At 34.1% G+C, this 19,767-nt stretch overlaps 1 protein-coding gene across 4 annotated transcripts in view; it reads left to right on the top strand.

Moving 5' to 3' along the window:
• MICU3 (mitochondrial calcium uptake 3) overlaps positions 1 to 19,767 on the top strand; it is a 102,601-nt gene that overhangs the window by 59,802 nt on the left and 23,032 nt on the right. For 3 of the 4 annotated variants that reach the window (XR_015548827.1, XM_087418450.1, XM_004428792.3), the window contains exons 6-9: positions 269 to 351; positions 3,952 to 4,023; positions 7,656 to 7,694; positions 18,229 to 18,324. Coding sequence is in view for 3 of the 4 variants with exons in the window: in XM_087418450.1 (XP_087274576.1) it covers positions 269 to 351; positions 3,952 to 4,023; positions 7,656 to 7,694; positions 18,229 to 18,324 (290 nt within the window). In the remaining variant the exon portion in view is untranslated. The remainder of the gene's footprint in view (positions 1 to 268; positions 352 to 3,951; positions 4,024 to 7,655; positions 7,695 to 18,228; positions 18,325 to 19,767) is intronic. The other variant, XM_014786304.2, reaches the window with a different exon arrangement.

The raw sequence follows: 19,767 nt of genomic DNA, 5'->3' as shown, positions 1-19,767 counted from the left end.
TTTTATTGTCAATGCTATGCAACAAGTATCACACAAGTACTTTTAAAGTATATTATCAGTTCTTTTATTGTGTGTTAATATATGAAGCAGAAATGGGTATACTTATTATATAGCTTTCATTATATTTAGCTAATAGTAACAGGTTACTTTTAATTTCATGGTTAAAGTATTTCTGTACAGAATATTAATAACTGTTTACAACTAATATGGATTTCATACTTTACAAACATTTTTCCATTTCACAAATCCTTTTCTATTTTTCTGGCAGAGCCACATGCAGGTTTTAGAATAGCTTTCAACATGTTTGACACTGATGGCAATGAGATGGTGGATAAAAAAGAGTTTTTGGTGGTATGTATGTTATATGCTGCATTTTATCAATAATTAAATATTACTTATATTTTTATAAGTAAGCATTATTTGGAATACTGCTGTAGAAGAAAGAGTGAAAATTTTATGCTTTCACCTTAATTTAATAAAGAAGTATATTCTTTAGGGGCAGGCCCGGTGGTATAGTGGTTAAGTTGGCGCATTCCACTTCGGTGGCCCGGGGTTCGCCCGTTCGGATCCTGGGCACAGACCTACTCACCGCACATCAAGCCATGCTGAGGCGGCATCCCATGTAGAAGAGCTACAACTCTACAACTATGATACACAACTATGTACTGGGGCTTTGGGTAGAAAAAGAAAAAAAAAAAAAAAAAGGAAGATTGGCAACAGGTGTTAGCACAGGGCCAATCTTCCACAAAAAAAAAAAAGTATATTCTCATGTACTTTGAATAATTTTTACATTATAAAAATGTAAATTGTATTCAATGTATAAAGATGATTATCGTTTTTTATACATTTTCTGGAAGTTTGAAATGTGTTAAATGTTTCCCATTGAGTGGATAATAGGTAATCCTGAGGTGTTATATATGCCTGGTTAATACTCAGTCCCCATAATATCAGCCAACCAATCACAACTTTTTGCCACAGGAACTTCCCTTCCTTCTCATTATTGGATTTATGATTTTTCTTTTTCCTCGTCTCTTCCACTCATTACTGCCTTGTATTCCTGTCTTGTCCCCATTTTCCAATTCTCTTCTCCTGTCTTTGACCGAGGGCTGATCGAAAGTGGGAGGAGTAAGATTGTTTTTAGGTATTTGTCCTTCAGTCTCTCTCACCTGATTGGTCCAGTGTTGGTGCTGGTCTGGCAACATCATCAGCTGCTCACTCGTCTTACCACTCGCCCCCTTCCAGAATTTTTCCATTTCTTTTTACCCATGTATCTTGCTTCTACTTCTGTGGCAAAATGCCTATTCTGTTTTTTCTCCAACATACAGATTAACATTAATTTATTCCCTACAGAAACAAAGTCTACCCTTAGCATTTATGTTCAATTCCATATTTACTTATACTCTCCTAGTAAAAAGAAAAGGGAAAGATGGCATATAAATAGCCATTTTATCTTCTATTTTTCTTTTGTAAGAAGCCATTAAAAATCCCTCAGATGAGCAGCATAGGGAATATAGTCAGTAATATTGTAATAACTTTGTATGGTGAGAGATGGTTACTAGACTTGTCATGGTGATCACTCGTAATGTATATAAATACTAAATCACTAAGTTGTACATCTGAAACTAATATAATATTGTATATCAACTATACTTCAATTAAAAACAAAATCCCTCGGAAAACCTGTTAAACAGCTTAGTATTTTCTTCAGAGGTTGAAATACGGAAGAGAAACTATGAAATCATTCTTTTCCATGGTAGAAAAGAGAAGCTAATTAGTAGCTATTCAAAAGGAAGCAAGCAACCTAATTACTGGGATCTATCGAAAGGCTTAATCTAATACCCGTGTAGCCCTTGCCTGTGCTTCCTTGAGCCAAGCCATTGGAGCTGGGACCCTGAAGGATCCCTCATTTTAGTGCTTTTCGGGATAGTGGGGGGGTGAGAGTTTTCAGATTCATTGCAATAGATAGAGATATGTTCCTAACATCCTAAATTGGACATATTTAGTTTAATATAGTTTTATTATGATAGTGTACAACTGTATTTTAGGACTTTTCAGAATGGGCCTAGTAATCTAAATAATTTTCAATAAACTTTCTATGAGAACACTGCCAGGTTCCACCCCACTGACTTAAAGATTAACTTTTGGAACTCTGTTGGTAGTTGCCTGTGTATAGATATCTTTTGGAATATTGTCTGTGGAGGTGGGAGGTAAAAATGTTCATGTAGAACTTCTATTTGTTTCCACTCTGTACTCTTATTAAAGCTGCCCTTTCTTGGGCGGGCCCCGGGGCTTAGTGGTTAAGTGCACGCACGCTCCACTCCTGGCGGCCCGGGGTTCGGACCCCGGGCACGCACCGACGCACCGCTTCTCCGGCCATGCTGAGGCTGCATCCCACATAACAGCAACTAGAAGGATGTGCAACTATGACATACAACTATCTACTGGGGCTTTGGGGAGAAGAAAAAAAAGGGAGGAAGATTGGCAATAGATGTTAGCTGAGAGCCCGTCTTCCTCAGCAAAAAGAGGAGGATTAGCATGGATGTTAGCTCAGGGCTGATCTTCCTCACAAAAAAAAAAAAAAAAGCTACCCTTTCTTTAAAGCTGTGGTTTACTCTTTAAAGATTTTATTTATTTATTTATTTTTCCCCCCAAAGCCCCAGTAGATAGTTGTATGTCATAGCTGCACATCCTTCTAGTTGCTGTATGTGGGACACGGCCTCAGCATGGCCAGAGAAGTGGTGCGTGGGTGAGCGCCCCGGATCCGAACCCGGGCCGCCAGCATCAGAGCGCGCGCACTTAACCGCTAAGCCACGGGGCCGGCCCATAAAGCTGTGGTTTACTCTTAACAGTGGCTGTACTGCTGCCTCATATGTGATGTTTTTTGTTTGTAAACAGAAAGAGTTCCTGAAAGCAGGAGGTGGAGTTGGGCTAAGTTGTTTGTAGACGTCTAAAATCTGTGATTCTCCTGCCTGTTTATAAAATGATTATTAATAACATTTGCTTTTTAAAAAACTCATTTCAGTGAGAAAAAGCGTGGAAGTAAATTTGTGTTAATAAAATCATTTATGTTTTGTACTGTATTTTTAATTATTATATCTTAGGAGGTAATACATTTTATTTGACTTTCAACTATTGCCATCCAAAATGAAATGAAGAGTTGAGATTGCTATTCAAATTACATAGACAAGAACAATGACCTCCCCAGGTAACAGAGATAGAGGTAGGATTAGGCTTCCATTTGTAAAGTAGGATGTTAAAGAGGAAAAATACCATTTATAATAATGGCTAACATATATTAAGTCACTATGTGACAGGCAATGTGCTAAGTAATTACTTGTAATATTTACTCTGCACAACATTCTTATAAGACCTATCAATTATACTTCAATAAAACTGGAGGAAAAAATATCCCTATAAGGTAAGGAATTATGTCTTTCTTCCTGATACAGAAAAGAAGCCCTAAATAATTAGAGTAACTTGTTCCAGGGGTTATATGTGCAGAGCCCATGCTCCCACCACAATGCTGAGTTACCTTGAAAGAGACCTGAGAGGTCATCTAGTCCATTGTCATTTTATGTATGAGCAAATTGGAGGCCAGCGAGAATTGAGTGACCTGTCTAACATCATAAAATTAGTGTGTTCAGAAGATGGGCTCAAACCCAGAGTCTCTGAGTTCTATTCCAATGTCCTTTATACGCTAGAAGGCTTCATCTCTTGTTATGTGTGTGCCGCAGACTCCATGGCTTTGAACCTTAGAGATAAAGTAAAACTGTAATTTTGTACATTTAACTTCACTATGGGTTGCCAATACCAAAGGATGTATTTTCTTTTTCTCAGGAGAAAAACAAATTAGTATCAGAAAATATATCTGTAGTAGTCTTAATGTTCTTGATGGATGAAGCTGACTGTTTTCTTGTTGGATATGTGATTCTTGGTTGGTTTCCTTTTCAGCTTCAAGAGATATTCAGGAAAAAAAATGAAAAGAGAGAAACTAAAGGAGATGAAGAAAAGCGTGCAATGCTGGTAAGAATAATTGCTGGTACTTTCAGTTGGGTTTTGTAACCCACCTGAAAGGTAAGAATTCTTTTATTCACATTGAGAAACAATAAAGTCTGTAACTTTGGAGCTGTCCCTTTCTTGAAAACTTTCTAAAGTTCTTATGTAGAAAAATTGCTTCAGTATTTTTATGCATTGATATCAATATTTATATCAAATATTGATATTAAACACCTGTATCCATAATCATATTCATTAAATCATTCTCATCCATACTGTCGTTATCTGTGAGATTTGAAGGGTATATTATATAATAGATTAATACAGATCATTATGCATGTAAAAATTTAAAGGTGAATTGCAAAGATTTAACTATATACGTGAATGAATTTAGTGGTACTATAACAAAATGAATATTGAAGCAAAAACAAGGAATTATGGTTTTTTGCCTTCTTGGAAATATATACTATAGATTCTTCCTCTGGGATGAGTAAGTTTTCATCTAATTCTGAAGGTAGAGTTAAGCAACATTTCCTTCCATTTTCTTACCAGTTTTCTTTATGCTTGTCCCAAGTATTTCAGCCTGACCACATCCCAGGTTCACATAATAAAAATAACAAACATGGCGCCAGCCCTGTGGCATAGTGGTTAGGTTTGTGTGCTCCGCTTCGACGGCCTGGGGTTCGCAGGTTTGGATCCTGGGTGCAGACTTACACCCTGCTTGTCAAGCCATGCTGTGGCAGCATCCCATATAAAGTAGAGGAAGACGGGCACCGATGTTAGCCCGGGGCCAATCTTCCTCAGCAAAAAAGAGGAGGACTGGCAACAGATGTTAGCTCAGGACTGATCTTCCTCACAAAAAAAAATAACAAACAGGTACTGAGACCTTACCATCAGGCACTATACTAGGTGCCTTGCATGTGTTTTCTTATTTAATCTACCCAACAGTTCTTTTATTATCTGTAATTATAGATGAGGAAACTGAGAGTTGGAAAGGTTAGTTGGATAGGTGAAGTATCATGTCCAAAATTACATGGCTATTAAATGGCGAAGCCCAGCTTTGAAGCCCGGGCTGGCCAGCTCCAGATTCTGCACTTTCATCCACGGTAGCGTATTTCTTCATCTGGTGCTTAAACAGCAGAAACACGGTGAATTTTGTTGGCATGTAAATGATAATTGTTTCATTTGCAAATTAGTGGCCCTGTGCAGTAGTTGAATTGGTCTACCAGGAACTCATAAATAATGAACTTCAGAGAGTTGCACCAGTTTTTATTATTCTCATTGTTATAAGGATATGTATTTTTTAAAACCTGAATTATCTGTAGCAGATGGGTGCCATATTCAATCCCAATAGATTTGTGAAGTGTGTATTTATATTTATATTAATAAAAGCAGATTATCAAGATTATGAAATACATATGAAATACAAATAATATAATATCATAGGATATTTATGATATAATTGTCAGTATTTGTTGAACCACCCCCAATATACTAATTGACAAGGCTTATGGAAGACACTCGTAAAAAAAATCAGAGCTGATTATAATGTTAGCCAAGTATTAAAAGGGGCTTTAGGAGTTCTCTAATTCAGGTCTCATGGTTTTCAAATTGTAATCAATAAATCCGATATGAATTAGCCCCATAAATGCAATTTTTTAGAGCATTAGCAAATAACACTAGAGAATTAAATACCTTCATAAATTTTATTTTCTATAGATAATATATTGAAAGAGTAAATAATTATTTTACTTTTGATAGATTAACTATAATTGACTGGATAGGTGAGTCGTTAATAAAATATCTTTTAGGAGGTTGAATTATGGTCATGAATCTTTTCGTATATCTCAGTGATAAAGTAGATGGTATTTCAGTGGATAGAAATTTAACTTTTATTTATTTGTTTATTTATACTACTTCTAGAAAGAACTTATGGATCTTCCAGTAAAGATAGAATACTGTTCTAATCATTAACGTTTATTATCGTACAAAGTCAGATAAGAAAGGGAGAGAGGACAGGGAGAATTAAGAGCAGACAGCTCACACTGGGAAAGCTGCAGTGTCTGCACAAAACTTGGCTCTGAGCTTCACTGCAGCCCAGGCAACGTGATTTTCATGCAAATGAGTTCATAATAGTGACATGGTAAATCCTCATTAACTTGGATTAATTAGGGAGAGTCTATCTGAATTATGAAATCTAAATTATGTCAGCACACCCTCAATTATTTTATATGCGTATAGGTCAGTGAAGCATTCTCTAGCAAATATATGGGGAAGGAGGCTTGTTTTAAAGAACAGATAAAAATAACTTATAACAGATAAAAATAACTTATAACTAATGCATGACTTGCCTATATATAAAGGAATGCTTGCTTACTAAAGTCATTGATCTCCACTACCTCAGAGGTATTTATCTTACATAGTTTAATTAGTGCTCCTGAAATCTCATTTACGTAACTTAGCTATCAGAACTATTCCTTAAAACAATTCAGAAATAATCTTTAGAACAACCTCTGAACTAAACAACACTCTACAACAATATAGCCGTCTACAAATATTTGTTACTATGTTCAACGATAATGATAATTAGTGGTAACTTACCGTTAATAGTCATCACGTTTTAAATAATGCAAATCTGAATTGATGAGATTTTGGAGTTTTGAGGCAATTGAAATTTAGCTTATAGTGAAAATATATGGATTAGATTAGGAGCCAGATTTTCAGAGTTTGAATATTAGCTCTGACATTCATTACCTGGGTGACCTCGAACAAGGTCTTTAACCCCTCTGTGCCTCAGTTTCTTCATTTGTACAAGGGGGATAATAGGAGTAATGACCACATGTGATTGTTATGGGGGTTAATTGAGCTAAAACGTAGCCACTTCACAGTGTCTGAAATATAATAAACACTTACAAAGGTTAGCTGATTGTAAGACTTCAAGTTCTCTTTCAATTAGTAGAACCACACAGCTACTTTGACCTGAATATTTACATACCCAAATCAAAATTGAATCAAAACTAAATTTAAAAATATTTACACACCAAAATAAAACTAACTGTGCTTCAGAAGGAAAGAGGGAAATGAACACAACATTTCTTGGGACATTTATTATGTGCTAAATCCATTATAAATGTTGCTCTCAGTCCTCAGTACATTTCTCCCAGGTAAGTATCACACCTGTTTTGCAGATGGGAAAACCATCTGAGAGAGGTTCATTAACTTGCCTAAGATCATGGCACTAATAAGAGCAGAACAAGATTCCACGGTAGGTCTCTCATGCCATTTCCACCACCATGCTGCTACATCTAAATTTTTTCCCTTGTCCTATGTAGAATTGCTGAAGCATGTCTAAATAAAACCGCATACTTTGGAGGAACATGTTCTACTCAAAGCAATAGTTCTGTCAGAAAGTCGCAATGAAAATAGTTGAAATGAGCACAAATTCATTTAATGTTTAATTGTATGAGATTTTAAAAACTTTGCTACTCATCTTTAACATTTACCCCACTTGTATTGTGTGTGTGCTCTATATAGAATGTAGCATAATGATTTGCCCTTCCTAATTGATTATTTTGTCGTCTTTTTCTTTTTTTCTTTTGCTATACTTGGGTTCATTCTGAAATGTGACACTTCATTTGGCCCTTTGTGCTCTATGTCAGCGTGTTCAACTTTATGGATACCATTCTCCTACTAATAGTGTATGTACAATACTTTAAATGTTCTTTATGTAAATAGCCCTCACCTGTTATACTTGATAATGTTATTTATTATAACACTATATCTGCTATTGAGAATGTTTCGGAATTTATTGAATATAATAAGGTGCAACCAAGCCAAAATTTTTTATTTACTTCTTAGATTTATGAGAAGACTAAAATTTACAAAGCAATTGTATATCTTTAACTTTAGATTAAAATAAGGGAAAGGTGAGTGAACAATAAATAAAAACTCTGGTAGCATAATTGAAATTTTATACTTCTCAGTGGTATTTGAAGAGTTAAATACAAATTATGTAGCAGATTCTTAGGCTGTGCTTCTGAAGAACATAGGTATTTGAAGAATTAGATCTATCCATCTGATATACAGTCTTTTCTCAATGGATAGACCCTCAATGGATATATAGTCTTTTCTTTAATGAATAGACTTTCAGTATTTCTCCCAAATTTTTTCTAAAACCTTTGATGCCTACCTATTGCCTATGGTCAATACAATAAGTCTAGTATAAGATGACACTCGATATGTTTACTATATCAATGTATCATGTGATTTCTCAAAGAGGATTATGATTTTCAGACTCTTCTTTTCCTGAAAAAGTTGGGAGTTTCTGCAGATGATCTTCCAAATGTATGCTTTCTTCTCCTTTCTTTTCTCCTGGAAAGTCAGAGCTTGTTACAGCTTGGTTAGCCCAGCTACTAAACAACTGAGAACAGGCCATGGCCCCTTTTGAATGTAAACATGCACTGTTCATTTAATTTCCCCAAGGATCCTTAAGTCACTTAGAAGGATCCCTCAAATTATGCAGATTCCACCTCAGAGAAGCCCTTGAATTCAGGGTGACTGACTTAGTCTTATCCTGCTAAAAGTGTTCCCATTACAGTGTGCAACTCTAAAAGTAGGTGTGCTGCCTCCTGTATTGGATAGTTAATCAAAATTCCAAGCTATAAAAACTTTGTTCTAGATTTGAGCATACACTGGAGGTTGATTCAGCATAAAATAAACCTAAGATATCTTGCCTAAATCACAAGGAATGGACCTAGAAATGTATTGGAGAATAAGCCAAGTCCATAGGACTTTTATGACTGACTAATTGTTTTGATCACTTACAAGATACTTTAAATTTTTTCTACAAAATTCACTACTGTTTTCCATTAAATAAAGTCTACCATTTTTCTAAAATTTTTAAAAGATTCCTCTGTTAATCATTTCAAAAATTTGTAAGAATGTATATGATAAAAATCTCACAGATTATAGTGTCATATGCCCTGTGAAACTTAATAAATGTTAATAATACTTATGACTTTATTATGTATTTTTCTAATCTAATATGTCATTGCATGAGCCATTTGTCCAACCATGGCAATTTATATTTTTCCTTTAAACTCATAAATAATTTTCATATGATTATGTTTTTTAAAAAAATACATTTCAGGGTAATATTGTTAAAAAGAAATAGGTACTAATATAGCTCTAGTTTAAGCTACATATACAAATTACAGTCACTTGGATATTAAGAGAATAATACTGAGAAGCAGATTTAAATTGCATATTTCACTCATATTATGCTTGCTTATTTAATAGGAAAGAAAATTTATGACCTTACATTTTATTATAGTAATATATATTTTTAATTCTATTATTAATTTTACTGAAGACATCATTTTTCCATCTAAGAATATAAAATACATATTTTAAAGTGATGTAACTCAATGTCATTTTTATCCACAGTCTTAAATGGACTTCATGATTTTTCAATTCCCTTAGGAGTTTAGTTGGTTATATAAACTGACTTTTTCTTTCCTAGAAGAGAAAAATTTTTGCTCAGAAAGGAATGATTACTTTAAAAAAGTGCAAGCAAACAAGGAAAATTCATTTAAAATTAGAAAAAAATTCAGATAGCTTGAAAATTTATATGAAATATCACTGATGTATATTGCACAAATATATTAGTAAAATGTTATAAATTAACTTGCAATTATCTGTTAGGTTCCAGAATTGTAGATCACCTGGAGTGATAAAGTATCTAATTTGAGTACAGTTCATGTAGCTGAATATACCTGGGATTCTACCTTAAGGAAGAAATTCCTTCAGGAAAGGCAGCCCCTCTTGACTGTTGACTGTTACTGTAGCGACAGAGATTCTGTGGCCTCTGTAATAGCCTGTTCCAAATTTAATCATTCCTACAGTAGATTCTGCCTGTATTCTGACAAATTATTTCTTGCTACAGTATAAGATTGAGCATACTCCTTTGTATCCATGAAGATAGTTACCTTATAGCCTTTTCTGTTTGAAACTACCCTGATTCTTTCCATATTTCTCATACAGTCAACTCTTATGTTACTATAGTAATAGAAAAAAATATAAAAAAACTTAGAATAAATAATGCAGAAGTCAAGTATATTTGACTTTGACATGCGTTTTATGACTTTTTAAAAGTTTTTTAAAGATTATCTTAATTACTTTAATTCCATTGTAGCCAGAAAGTATACCAATTTTAATACAGTTTTTGATTTGTGTTGAGACTTGTTTTATGGACTAAAACAATGTCAATATTCATAAATGATCTGTGTTTGAAAAGAATGTATATTCTCCAATTTGGGGTACGGGGTTGAGATATATATGCATATATATATATATATATGACTAAACGTGCTAATTATGTGTTTTAAATCTGTGTCATTACTAATGTTTTTGTCTGCTTAATCTGTCAATTAGGATGTTAAATTACACATTACGATGATAGATTTAATTTCTACTTGTAGTTCTGTTATTTTTTATTTTATATATTTTGAAGCATTATTATTGCCTGTATAAGAATATAGATTACTTATGTCTTCTTAGTGAATTGAATCTTCTACTATATACTATCCCTAGATCTCTAAAAATGTTTTTTCCTTAAAATCTATTTCAGTTGTCAGAATAAATATACCACCTTTATTTTTATTAATATTTTGTATTTTTTTTTATTTCCTATTTTTTCCTCTAGTGATGATGAGGCTCTCCCTGATTTTTTACATATATTTTAGTTCAGAAATTTGCTACAAATATAATATATATATAAAATGGAATAAATAATAATAAAAGATTAACCACCATACAGATCAAGAAATAAAACGTTGCCATGCCCCAAGAAGCCCCTCCATATGTCTCTCCAATCATAATCCCTCCTTCTTCTCCAAAAGATAATCACAATCATGACTTTTATGTAAATCTCTTTTTTGCTTTGCTTTGTGGTTTTACCACCTACTTATGCATCCTAAACAATGTAGTTTAGTTTTACCCATTTTTGTACTTCATATAAATGGGATCATATTTATATGAGTTTTTCTGTATCTTGCTTCATTGACTTAACATCATGATTGTCAATTTCACCTGCATTGCTGTGTCTAGTCTTAGTTCATTCACTTTTATTGGTGGAAGCAACAGTTCTCAAAACATTTTGGTCTCAGGACCCCTTTACATCATTGAAAATTATTGAGGACCCCAAAGAGCTTTTGTTTATGTTGGTTATATCTGTTTATTTACCGTATTAGAAATTAAAACTGAGAAAATTAAAAATATTTATTAATCCATTTTAAAATAAAAAACTCACATGGTAACATAAACACTTTTTATGAAAAATAACTTCAAAAATGTAGTGAGGAGAGTGGCATTTTACATTCTTTGCAAACCTCTTTAATGTCTGGCTTAATGAAGACAGTGGGTTTCTCATAGGTGCTTCTGCATTCAGTCTGTTGCTACATGTTATTTTGGCAATAAATACTATCAGTTATTTCCCTTGAAATGAAAGGCTCACTTGGTTCGTTTTCAAAAAAATGTCTGCCAGATAGCAAAGTGTGAATAACCATAGTTTGTCTATCAATTGTTCTTTCAAGTAAAAATGATAGTTCATGAAAAAAGTGGCTAATTCCCTTGCAACAGAAACCATCGCACAAATGTTTGCTCTCAACACAACCATAGTACTTCAGTAGACAAGAGAAGTGCTGTATGCATGCTTCCCGTTTCATCACACGGGATATTAAAAGGATGTGAACTCAAAGGTCAATTTCACACACTTGTAAGTTTTATTCTTCAGCAAGTCCATTCTTAAGTGAATCGTTTCTTTTTAAGGTGACTGTATGAAACTGAAGAATGTAATGACTTTGGTCTTTGGTGTCACTGCTGTCCTGGCACTAAGGCGCCAGCAATTTTACCTGCCATTGCTTTTGCGTCAGTGCAAATATCAGCACAGTACCAAAGGCAAATAATATCTTTAAAATGCTTTGAAGAAGATATATCTATTTTATATTTTGTCCAGCTTTTTCACTTATTCTCAATGAGAAGATTGGTGCTATTTACTAGCCTATCATTAATAGAAGCCTGGTATATCTTGTTCAACCCCTCTCTTTCCTTATACTTTGTGTGTCTTTTTTTAAAAGCATATTTTGTATATTTTATTGGTTCCTTTTAATCTGGGTTGATAATCTGTGCTTTTTATTTGGAAAATTCAGTCAATTTACATTACCATGATTACTAATTTATTTGGATATATTTTAGCCATTCTATATACTGTTCTTTTCTCCTTTCTTACCTTCTTTTGCATTAACTGAAGTTTATTTTTCCTCTTTTTATTTTCCTCTATATTAGTTGAGAAGAATTCACTATATTCCTATTTTTTTGTAGTTATTCTTGAAATTTTAATAAGTACACTTAAAATAATAAAGTCTTAGATGGGGCCATATCTTTACTCTTCCTTAAAGTCTCAAAGTGTGTTAATATCTTTCATTCTTTGCCTGGCATGAGTACTTGAAACTGCACAATGTTTGCCTTTGTCTTTTTTTAATCTCACAAATTAGACTTCTTAAATATATACCATCAGTGTTTGTTTAGAATTACTTATATTTGCGATTCTTTACTCACTAATTCCTTCTTTAATCGCACTGCTTCCTAAATCTCATAATGTTATACTCACAAAGTATATCCTAAAGTGGGAGTCTGCTGGTAAATTTTTTTTAAAAAGCCCTCTCTCTGAAAATGTCTTTATTTTTCCCTTATTTTTTTTCGAGTTTTATTGAGATATAATTGACATATAACATTGTAAACATTGTATCAGTTTAAAGTGTACAACAAAATTTGACATATGTATATATTGCAAAATGATTACCACAATAAGTTTAGTTAACATCCCTCACCTCAAATAGTTAGACTTTTTTTTGTGTGTGATGACAACTTTTAAGATCCGCTCTCTCAGCAATTTCCAATATACGGTACAGTATTGTTGCAGTCACCATGCTGTGCATTATATCCCCGGTACTTATTTATCTTACTACTGGAAGTTTGTACCTTTTAACCACCTTCACCCATTTCCCCACCCCCACCTGCCTCTGACAACCACCAATCTATTCTATTTCTATGAATTCTTTTATTTTTACTTTTATCTTTAATTATTTTTTTAAATTGAGATATAATTGACATATGACATTAAATTAGTTTCAGGTATACAACATAATGATTCAATACATGTATATATGCCCTTCTTTTGAAAGATAATTTTACTAGGTATATTATTGTGGGTTGACATTTATTCTCAAAAACTTATGGTATTTTTCCAGTCTTCTGGCTTCTGTTGTTGAAATTAAAAAGTCAGCTCTGAGTCTAACTATTATTCCTTTATAGATAATCTGTTTTCTTTCTGGCTACTTTTAAGATTCAGTTTGCCTTTGGTATTCTACAGTTTTACTACAGTGTACCTCTCTTTTTGCTTTTACTATCATGAAATTTATTGGGCTTCTCAAATATGAGGATTGTTTTCTTTCATTAATTCTTGAATATTCACTGCCAGTAAGTCTCTGAATATTTTCTCTTTCCCATTTTCTCTATTATTACTTTCTGGAACTTTCATAGATATTTATGATCTTTTCTATGTCGCTTCTCTGTAATGATCTGCCATATTTTTATCTTTCACACTGCCTTCTGTATAATTTATTCATATTATCTTCCAGTTCACTAATTCTTGCTATAGCTGTATATAATATATTAAATTTTAGTGGTTCCATTTTTAATTTCTAGAACTTTTATTTGGTTCTTTTTCTAACCAGGCTAATAACTTTTGGTAGTCTGTTTTTCCTGAAGAATCATTTCAAATACAGCTTCATATTCTTTAAACTTATTAAACTTGTTTCATATTCTTTATCTAATAATGTCATTATCTGAAGTCTGTAGGTCTACTGTTTGTTGTTTCTGCTGGTTCTCACTCACAGTGGCTTATATTCTTTTGTGTTTAGTAATTTTGTATTGTGAGCATGTATTTGTTGGAATGTGTTTGTGGGATTCTTTAAGGGCTGAGTTAAGGGTGTATTTTTCCTGGGAAGAGAGTGTGTGTGTGTGTGTGTGCGTGTGTGTTTCTGTGGCACACCGGGGGGAACTGCAGTCCTGTGTAACTTTATTTATTTATTTTTTTTCTGCTGAGGAAGATTCACCTTGAACTAACATCTGTTGCCAATTTTCCTCTTTTTTTTTTTGTGCTTGAGGAAGATTAGCCCTGAGCTAACATCTGTGACAGTCTTCCTCTATTTTGTATGTGGGACGCCACCACAGCATGGCTGACGAGTGGTATAGGTCCATGCCCAGGATCCGAACCCACAAACCCAGGTCGCCGAAGCGGAGAGCACCAAACTTAACCACTATGCCACAGGGCCGGCCCCCCATGTAACTTTAAATTACAACTCTCATATTTAATTTTTCAGGCCACAGTTGTCACAGTGGCACAGATTATAAAGACATATGCTACTTTGGGGTTTGTTTTCTAGTTTGCCTAATCTCTGAGTATAACTTTTCTCAGACTCTAACTTTATATAGGGTATTTGCCCATCTGGACGTGGACAACTTTAGGGAGCCATTAGTCTGTATACCACAGTGATATATTCCCAACTCTAAATCAGTCTTATTTTTTCCTAACTTTTTTTTTTTTTTTAATTTTATTTATTTATTTATTTATTTTTCCCCCAAAGCCACAGTAGATAGTTGTATGTCATAGCTGCACATCCTTCTAGTTGCTCTATGTGGGACGCAGCCTCAGCATGGCCAGAGAAGCACTGCGTCGGTGCGCGCGGAACCCAGGCTGCTAGTAGCAGAGCGCGTGCACTTAACCGCTAAGCCACGGGGCCAGCCCCTAACTTCTTTTTTTCTTCCTTTCTTCTGTCTTTCCTTTCTCCCTTCTTTTATTTCCTTCCTTCCTTCTTTCCTTCTGTCTTAGTCCATTTGGGCTGTTATAACAAAAATACCATAAACTGGATGGCTTATAAAGAACAAACATTTCTCACAGCTCTGGAAGCTGGGAAGTCCAAGATCATGGAGTAGCAGATTCAGTGTGGTGTCTGATGAGGGCCTACTTCTTGGTTCATAGACGGTGCCTTCTCACTGTGTCCTCACATGGTGGAAGGGGGCAAGGAAGCTCTCTCTGGTCTTTTTAATAAAGGCACTGATCCCTTCTGTGAAGGCTCTACCCTCGTGACCTAATCACCTTCCAAAGGCCCCACCTCCTCCTAATACCATTACTTGCGAGTTAAGATTTCAACATGTGAATTTTTCAGAAGACAGCTTCTTCCTTCCTCCCTCCCTCCCTCCCTCCCTCCCTCCTTCTTTCCCTCCCTCCCTCCTTTCCTCCTGCCTCCCTCCTTCCTTCCTTCCTTTCCTTCCTCCCCTCATAGAATGCCTTGAATAGGATCCTGTTATGCCTCAGCCAAAAAGGCATTAGGTAATTCTTGACCAAAACTGCTAAGTTTAAGGAAGTTCTACTAATAGCAGGCTCTAAACTTAGGTAAAAAAATATATCAGACTTACAGGGTACAGAAGATTTGGGACATCATTTTGCCTGTGCCATCTATTTTTTTTTTTTTTTAAAGATTTTATTTATTTTATTTTTTCCCCCCAAAGCCCCAGTAGATAGTTGTATGTCATAGCTGCACATCCTTCTAGTTGCTGTATGCGGGACTCGGCCTCAGGATGGACGGAGAAGTGGTGCCTCAATGCGCACCCGGGATCCGAACCCGGGCCACCAGCATTGCAGCGCGCGCACTTAACCACCAAGCCACAGGGCCGGCCCTGTGCCATCTATTTTTGAAGTTCTTCTGAACTATCTGTGTCTTCTTTTATCTCTTTTAATGAAGATCTACACCTCACTTAACACTCTGGTAAGGAGGCCTAAAGCTCTTATAGTAATCAAAGACACTTCTTTGCAAATTTTCCTACTGTTTACATATCAAAACATTATAATAGCTGTTTCATAACTATTACAATGCTCAGTTACGTTTGGGCGTTTTCCCTATCAGTCGTTCCTTAGCCTGTATGCATATATTCTGGTTTTGTATTTGCTTTGCATTTCTTGCGATTAAAATCTTCCTAATTTTCATGGCTACTTTAAACTTATTTTAAATATCTTATTGTATTTTCCTGGTATCAAAGTTTTTTATTAGTTTTACATATTCTGAAAATTTACTCTTAATTTCATCATCCAAGTCATTAATTAAAAAGTTAAATACTGGCTCCTGAACAGACATATGTATAGCAATCTATGACTGTGCCTGGGAAATCACTGATATATTAGCTATTTTTTCTGTTGATTCTATATCATATATTTACTTAATACAATAGTTGCTGTGAGAATATTGTCCCTTCCCTCAGAAACTTTATAAATTAAAAGACTGTATAAGATAAAAAAATAGAGCCAGTTACAACAATTCAGTTCTATCATTTAATCTTTGGAGCTAAATGATGCATGGGAAAGCTTTCTGCAAGAGGGGACTATTAAGCTGTTCTAAATAAGATTTTTTTTTATTTTAAAAATTTATATATTATCCTGATAAATATACATTCTTAAAATATTTTAAAATATAGGAAAGCAAAAAGAAGAAAATAAAAAATATCCTAATCTCACCATTCAGAGATAATCAGTTTATTTTAGTATATTTACTTCTTTACTATGCTCAGAAAATATATTTTTTCTATACAGATCTATGTCAATATAGTTTTTTAAACTAATTTTATCCCTTAATACGTTGTAAATATTTCTCTAATGTCATCAATACATGTGTGTGGTATGTATGTGTGTGTGTGAGAGATGGTGACCAGTGTTTTGAAGTAGGGAAGAGACATGGCTTCACAAAGCGAATCATTCCTGTTACCCTTCTAATAATAGTGTAGTAAGCATTATTTTCTAGTTTGATAAGTTTAACAGTCCCTTTCTTTATCATATACTAACCTTCTAAGTTACAATTAAAAAATATACTCACATTCAAAATATTTAGATAATATTTGCAGAGTGTTTAATCTAGCTGCTATTTGAGGTTCTACCACACCTATAGAAAAAAAATGAACTGTGTTAGTTCTATATTCAGCTAATTTTACTTATCTCGTATAACTGCTTAAAGCTTATTTAGTTACTAAAGGAGGTGATGAGCAGATTCTCTGTCATATTGCTACATTTACACTTATGGTAATAAATATTTCTATGTTATATAATTGATTCCTGCTAAATAACACTTTATTAACATTTTATTAAAATATGGCAGTAAGCAGTGTTTTCTAGTTAATAATAATGAATTAAAACTTAGATCTTTGAAATAATTCCCAGATGCATTATAATTTTATTAGTGGAACCAAAGTTTTAAAAATTAACACACACAAAAAAATAAAAGTTCTCCCATTATCAGCCAGTCACTCCTAAGTACATCATGCAGCATTTTATTCTCACAACCACCAAGACTGAGAAGCTGTGAAATCTTCCCTGGTAAATCCTGACAGAAATGGCATTTAATTATTTTTGTTTATAGAGACCCAAGTGATGCTTGTAGTTCTGCATTTTCATATGAAGATTAGACTATACTTATTAATCTTGATATCATCTTCTGATCAGCCAATACAGAGCTAGGAGCTAGTGTTCTGTCCTTGTAATAGATTAGAAAGTACATTGTCTGTTCAAATCCCTGAGTAGCTTTGAGTGGTTTGACTTAAACTGGCATATTTCTTTTTGACAAGTTTTGAATTAATTTAAGTTTTGTTTCTCTAAAGTACGGATATGGTCATTTTGATTCTTTGATGCTCTAACACAGTGTGTCCTAGCCAATGATAATTCATTTTTAAATTAAGCATGATTTTTATAGGTTGCTACAAAATTACCAAAATCTTCTCCCAATGAATTTATTTCACATAAGGTTTGAATAAAATTTTTATTTCACACTTTCTTAGAAGTTACGCACGTTTCAGTAGAAGTGCATGGAGGGAGAGGGTGGATAATGTGATTCTTTTTGACAAAGCCACATTGTACTTGGAAATAGCAGTTATATACCATTACACCTTTGAAATTACCCTGGGTTTACCAGCAGTGTAATATAATACTGTTCTGTGCAGCAGAAAACAAAAAAGGTAAGCTAATGTGTTTTCTTTTCAAGCTTGGCTAGAAGAGATGTAAAGTGTATAAATTATCATTCTTTGTGACTGTTCTTTAGATTTCACTTGTGCTTCTTCAAACTTCTACAGGTACTTAAAACAGATGCTGAGGAACTTGTCTCCAGAAGCTATTGGGATACACTGAGACGTAATACGAGCCAAGCACTCTTTTCAGACCTCGCAGAGGTATAATTAGACCTCAACGAGGTCTTCATACCATTTGCCATTTTGTTAATCTACTTCTCATTTCATTTTAGAGTCACAGTGATGAAACCAAAAATATATTTTATATTTCTCCTTTTCTCCAGTAAAGTAATAATTCATATATATAAATGATATATTTGAATATGTCAGCTCTGCTGGCAGGGGCTGCAAGATCGCGTATAATAGTCTATGTTAAATCAACTTGCTTGTTGTAGAAAACATGACTTTCCAACTTAATTAAAAGGAAATACTGTTATTTTTTACTTAAAGATCATTTTCAGGAAATTTGAAAATACTATTTGATAGTTTCACTGAATTTTTTAACCTCATAATTTGCAATGTTACATGAAGTGCTGTAACTTTTAACTTGATAAAGATAGCTAATGCCTTAGAGTTCGGATAGATTTAAACAATTAAACTTCCTAATATTAATAATGAGTGGCTTACCAGGGGTGGGGCATGGGGGAGGTGTGCTAGGAGCAGTCAATCAAGGAAGGGAGGAATATTCACCTTGACATTGTTTAGGATTGCCAGTGCGTGGAAAATTAAAAGTCGAGTGACGGTTATTCGTTACTGTTTTGAATTCCATAGAGACACGCACCTTCTTGCTGCACTCGGGTAGACCACTCCCACCACCCCACTCATTATGCCACTGTTAATAGGGATTTGTGATTTCCAAAGATGGGCTATGTCTTGTCAAGTAAACACTGTTCTATGCTTCTTGTTAAGAATTTTTAAGAACTTTGTTAGAGGTGGCTATCAGTCTGACTGCAAAGGACTTTTCAGTAAATGCTAAGATATATTTTTCAATATCTTTTTCTCTTTCAAGTTGGCTTCTCATTTCTTTTTCTAAAGTTTGTCTTTTAAAAATTACACCTAAAAATATCCTGAGAAGTAAACTGGAATCAGGTGTGACTTCTGTTATCTGTACATACAGTGCATATTGACTGTACTCAATTGACCCTCTAGACTAGCACAAACACTTGGAAATGTATCACTTGTACTCATTTTTAAAATCCCAAAACAAATAATTATTTTGCCCTATCTCTAATCTGTCTGTGATATATAAATATGATGTCATTATGACCAGCAGTTAACTTTTTAAATTTGAACCATTTTTAGGCATAAAGTGGTAATAGATGTTCCATTTACAGATATTTTGGAAGTGCTTAATTCTGTAATCATTTGTGCAGGCACATAGTAGTCAGTGCCTAAAAGTAAGAGCAACTGGGGACACCAGCCTGTAGAGTCCCTATAAGCCACCTGTGGCCCAGCTTCAAATTACGTCATGTCACTGTTGTCCCCCCCATACGAGACAGTCCACCTCTCAGCCTCTAACCTGTCTCTAATGTCATTTAACTCTGCTAGAGATTCTCACAGTTAGATACAATCTGCTAATTAAATGTTGAATTTAATTTAAATCTT

Source organism: Ceratotherium simum, chromosome 28 (assembly GCF_057802395.1).
Source record: "Ceratotherium simum simum isolate JZ-2026a chromosome 28, ASM5780239v1, whole genome shotgun sequence".
NCBI classification, from domain to species: Eukaryota; Metazoa; Chordata; class Mammalia; order Perissodactyla; family Rhinocerotidae; genus Ceratotherium; species Ceratotherium simum.
The sequence above is the reverse complement of the archived record's forward strand: the minus strand, read 5'-3'. Positions and strand labels throughout refer to the sequence as shown.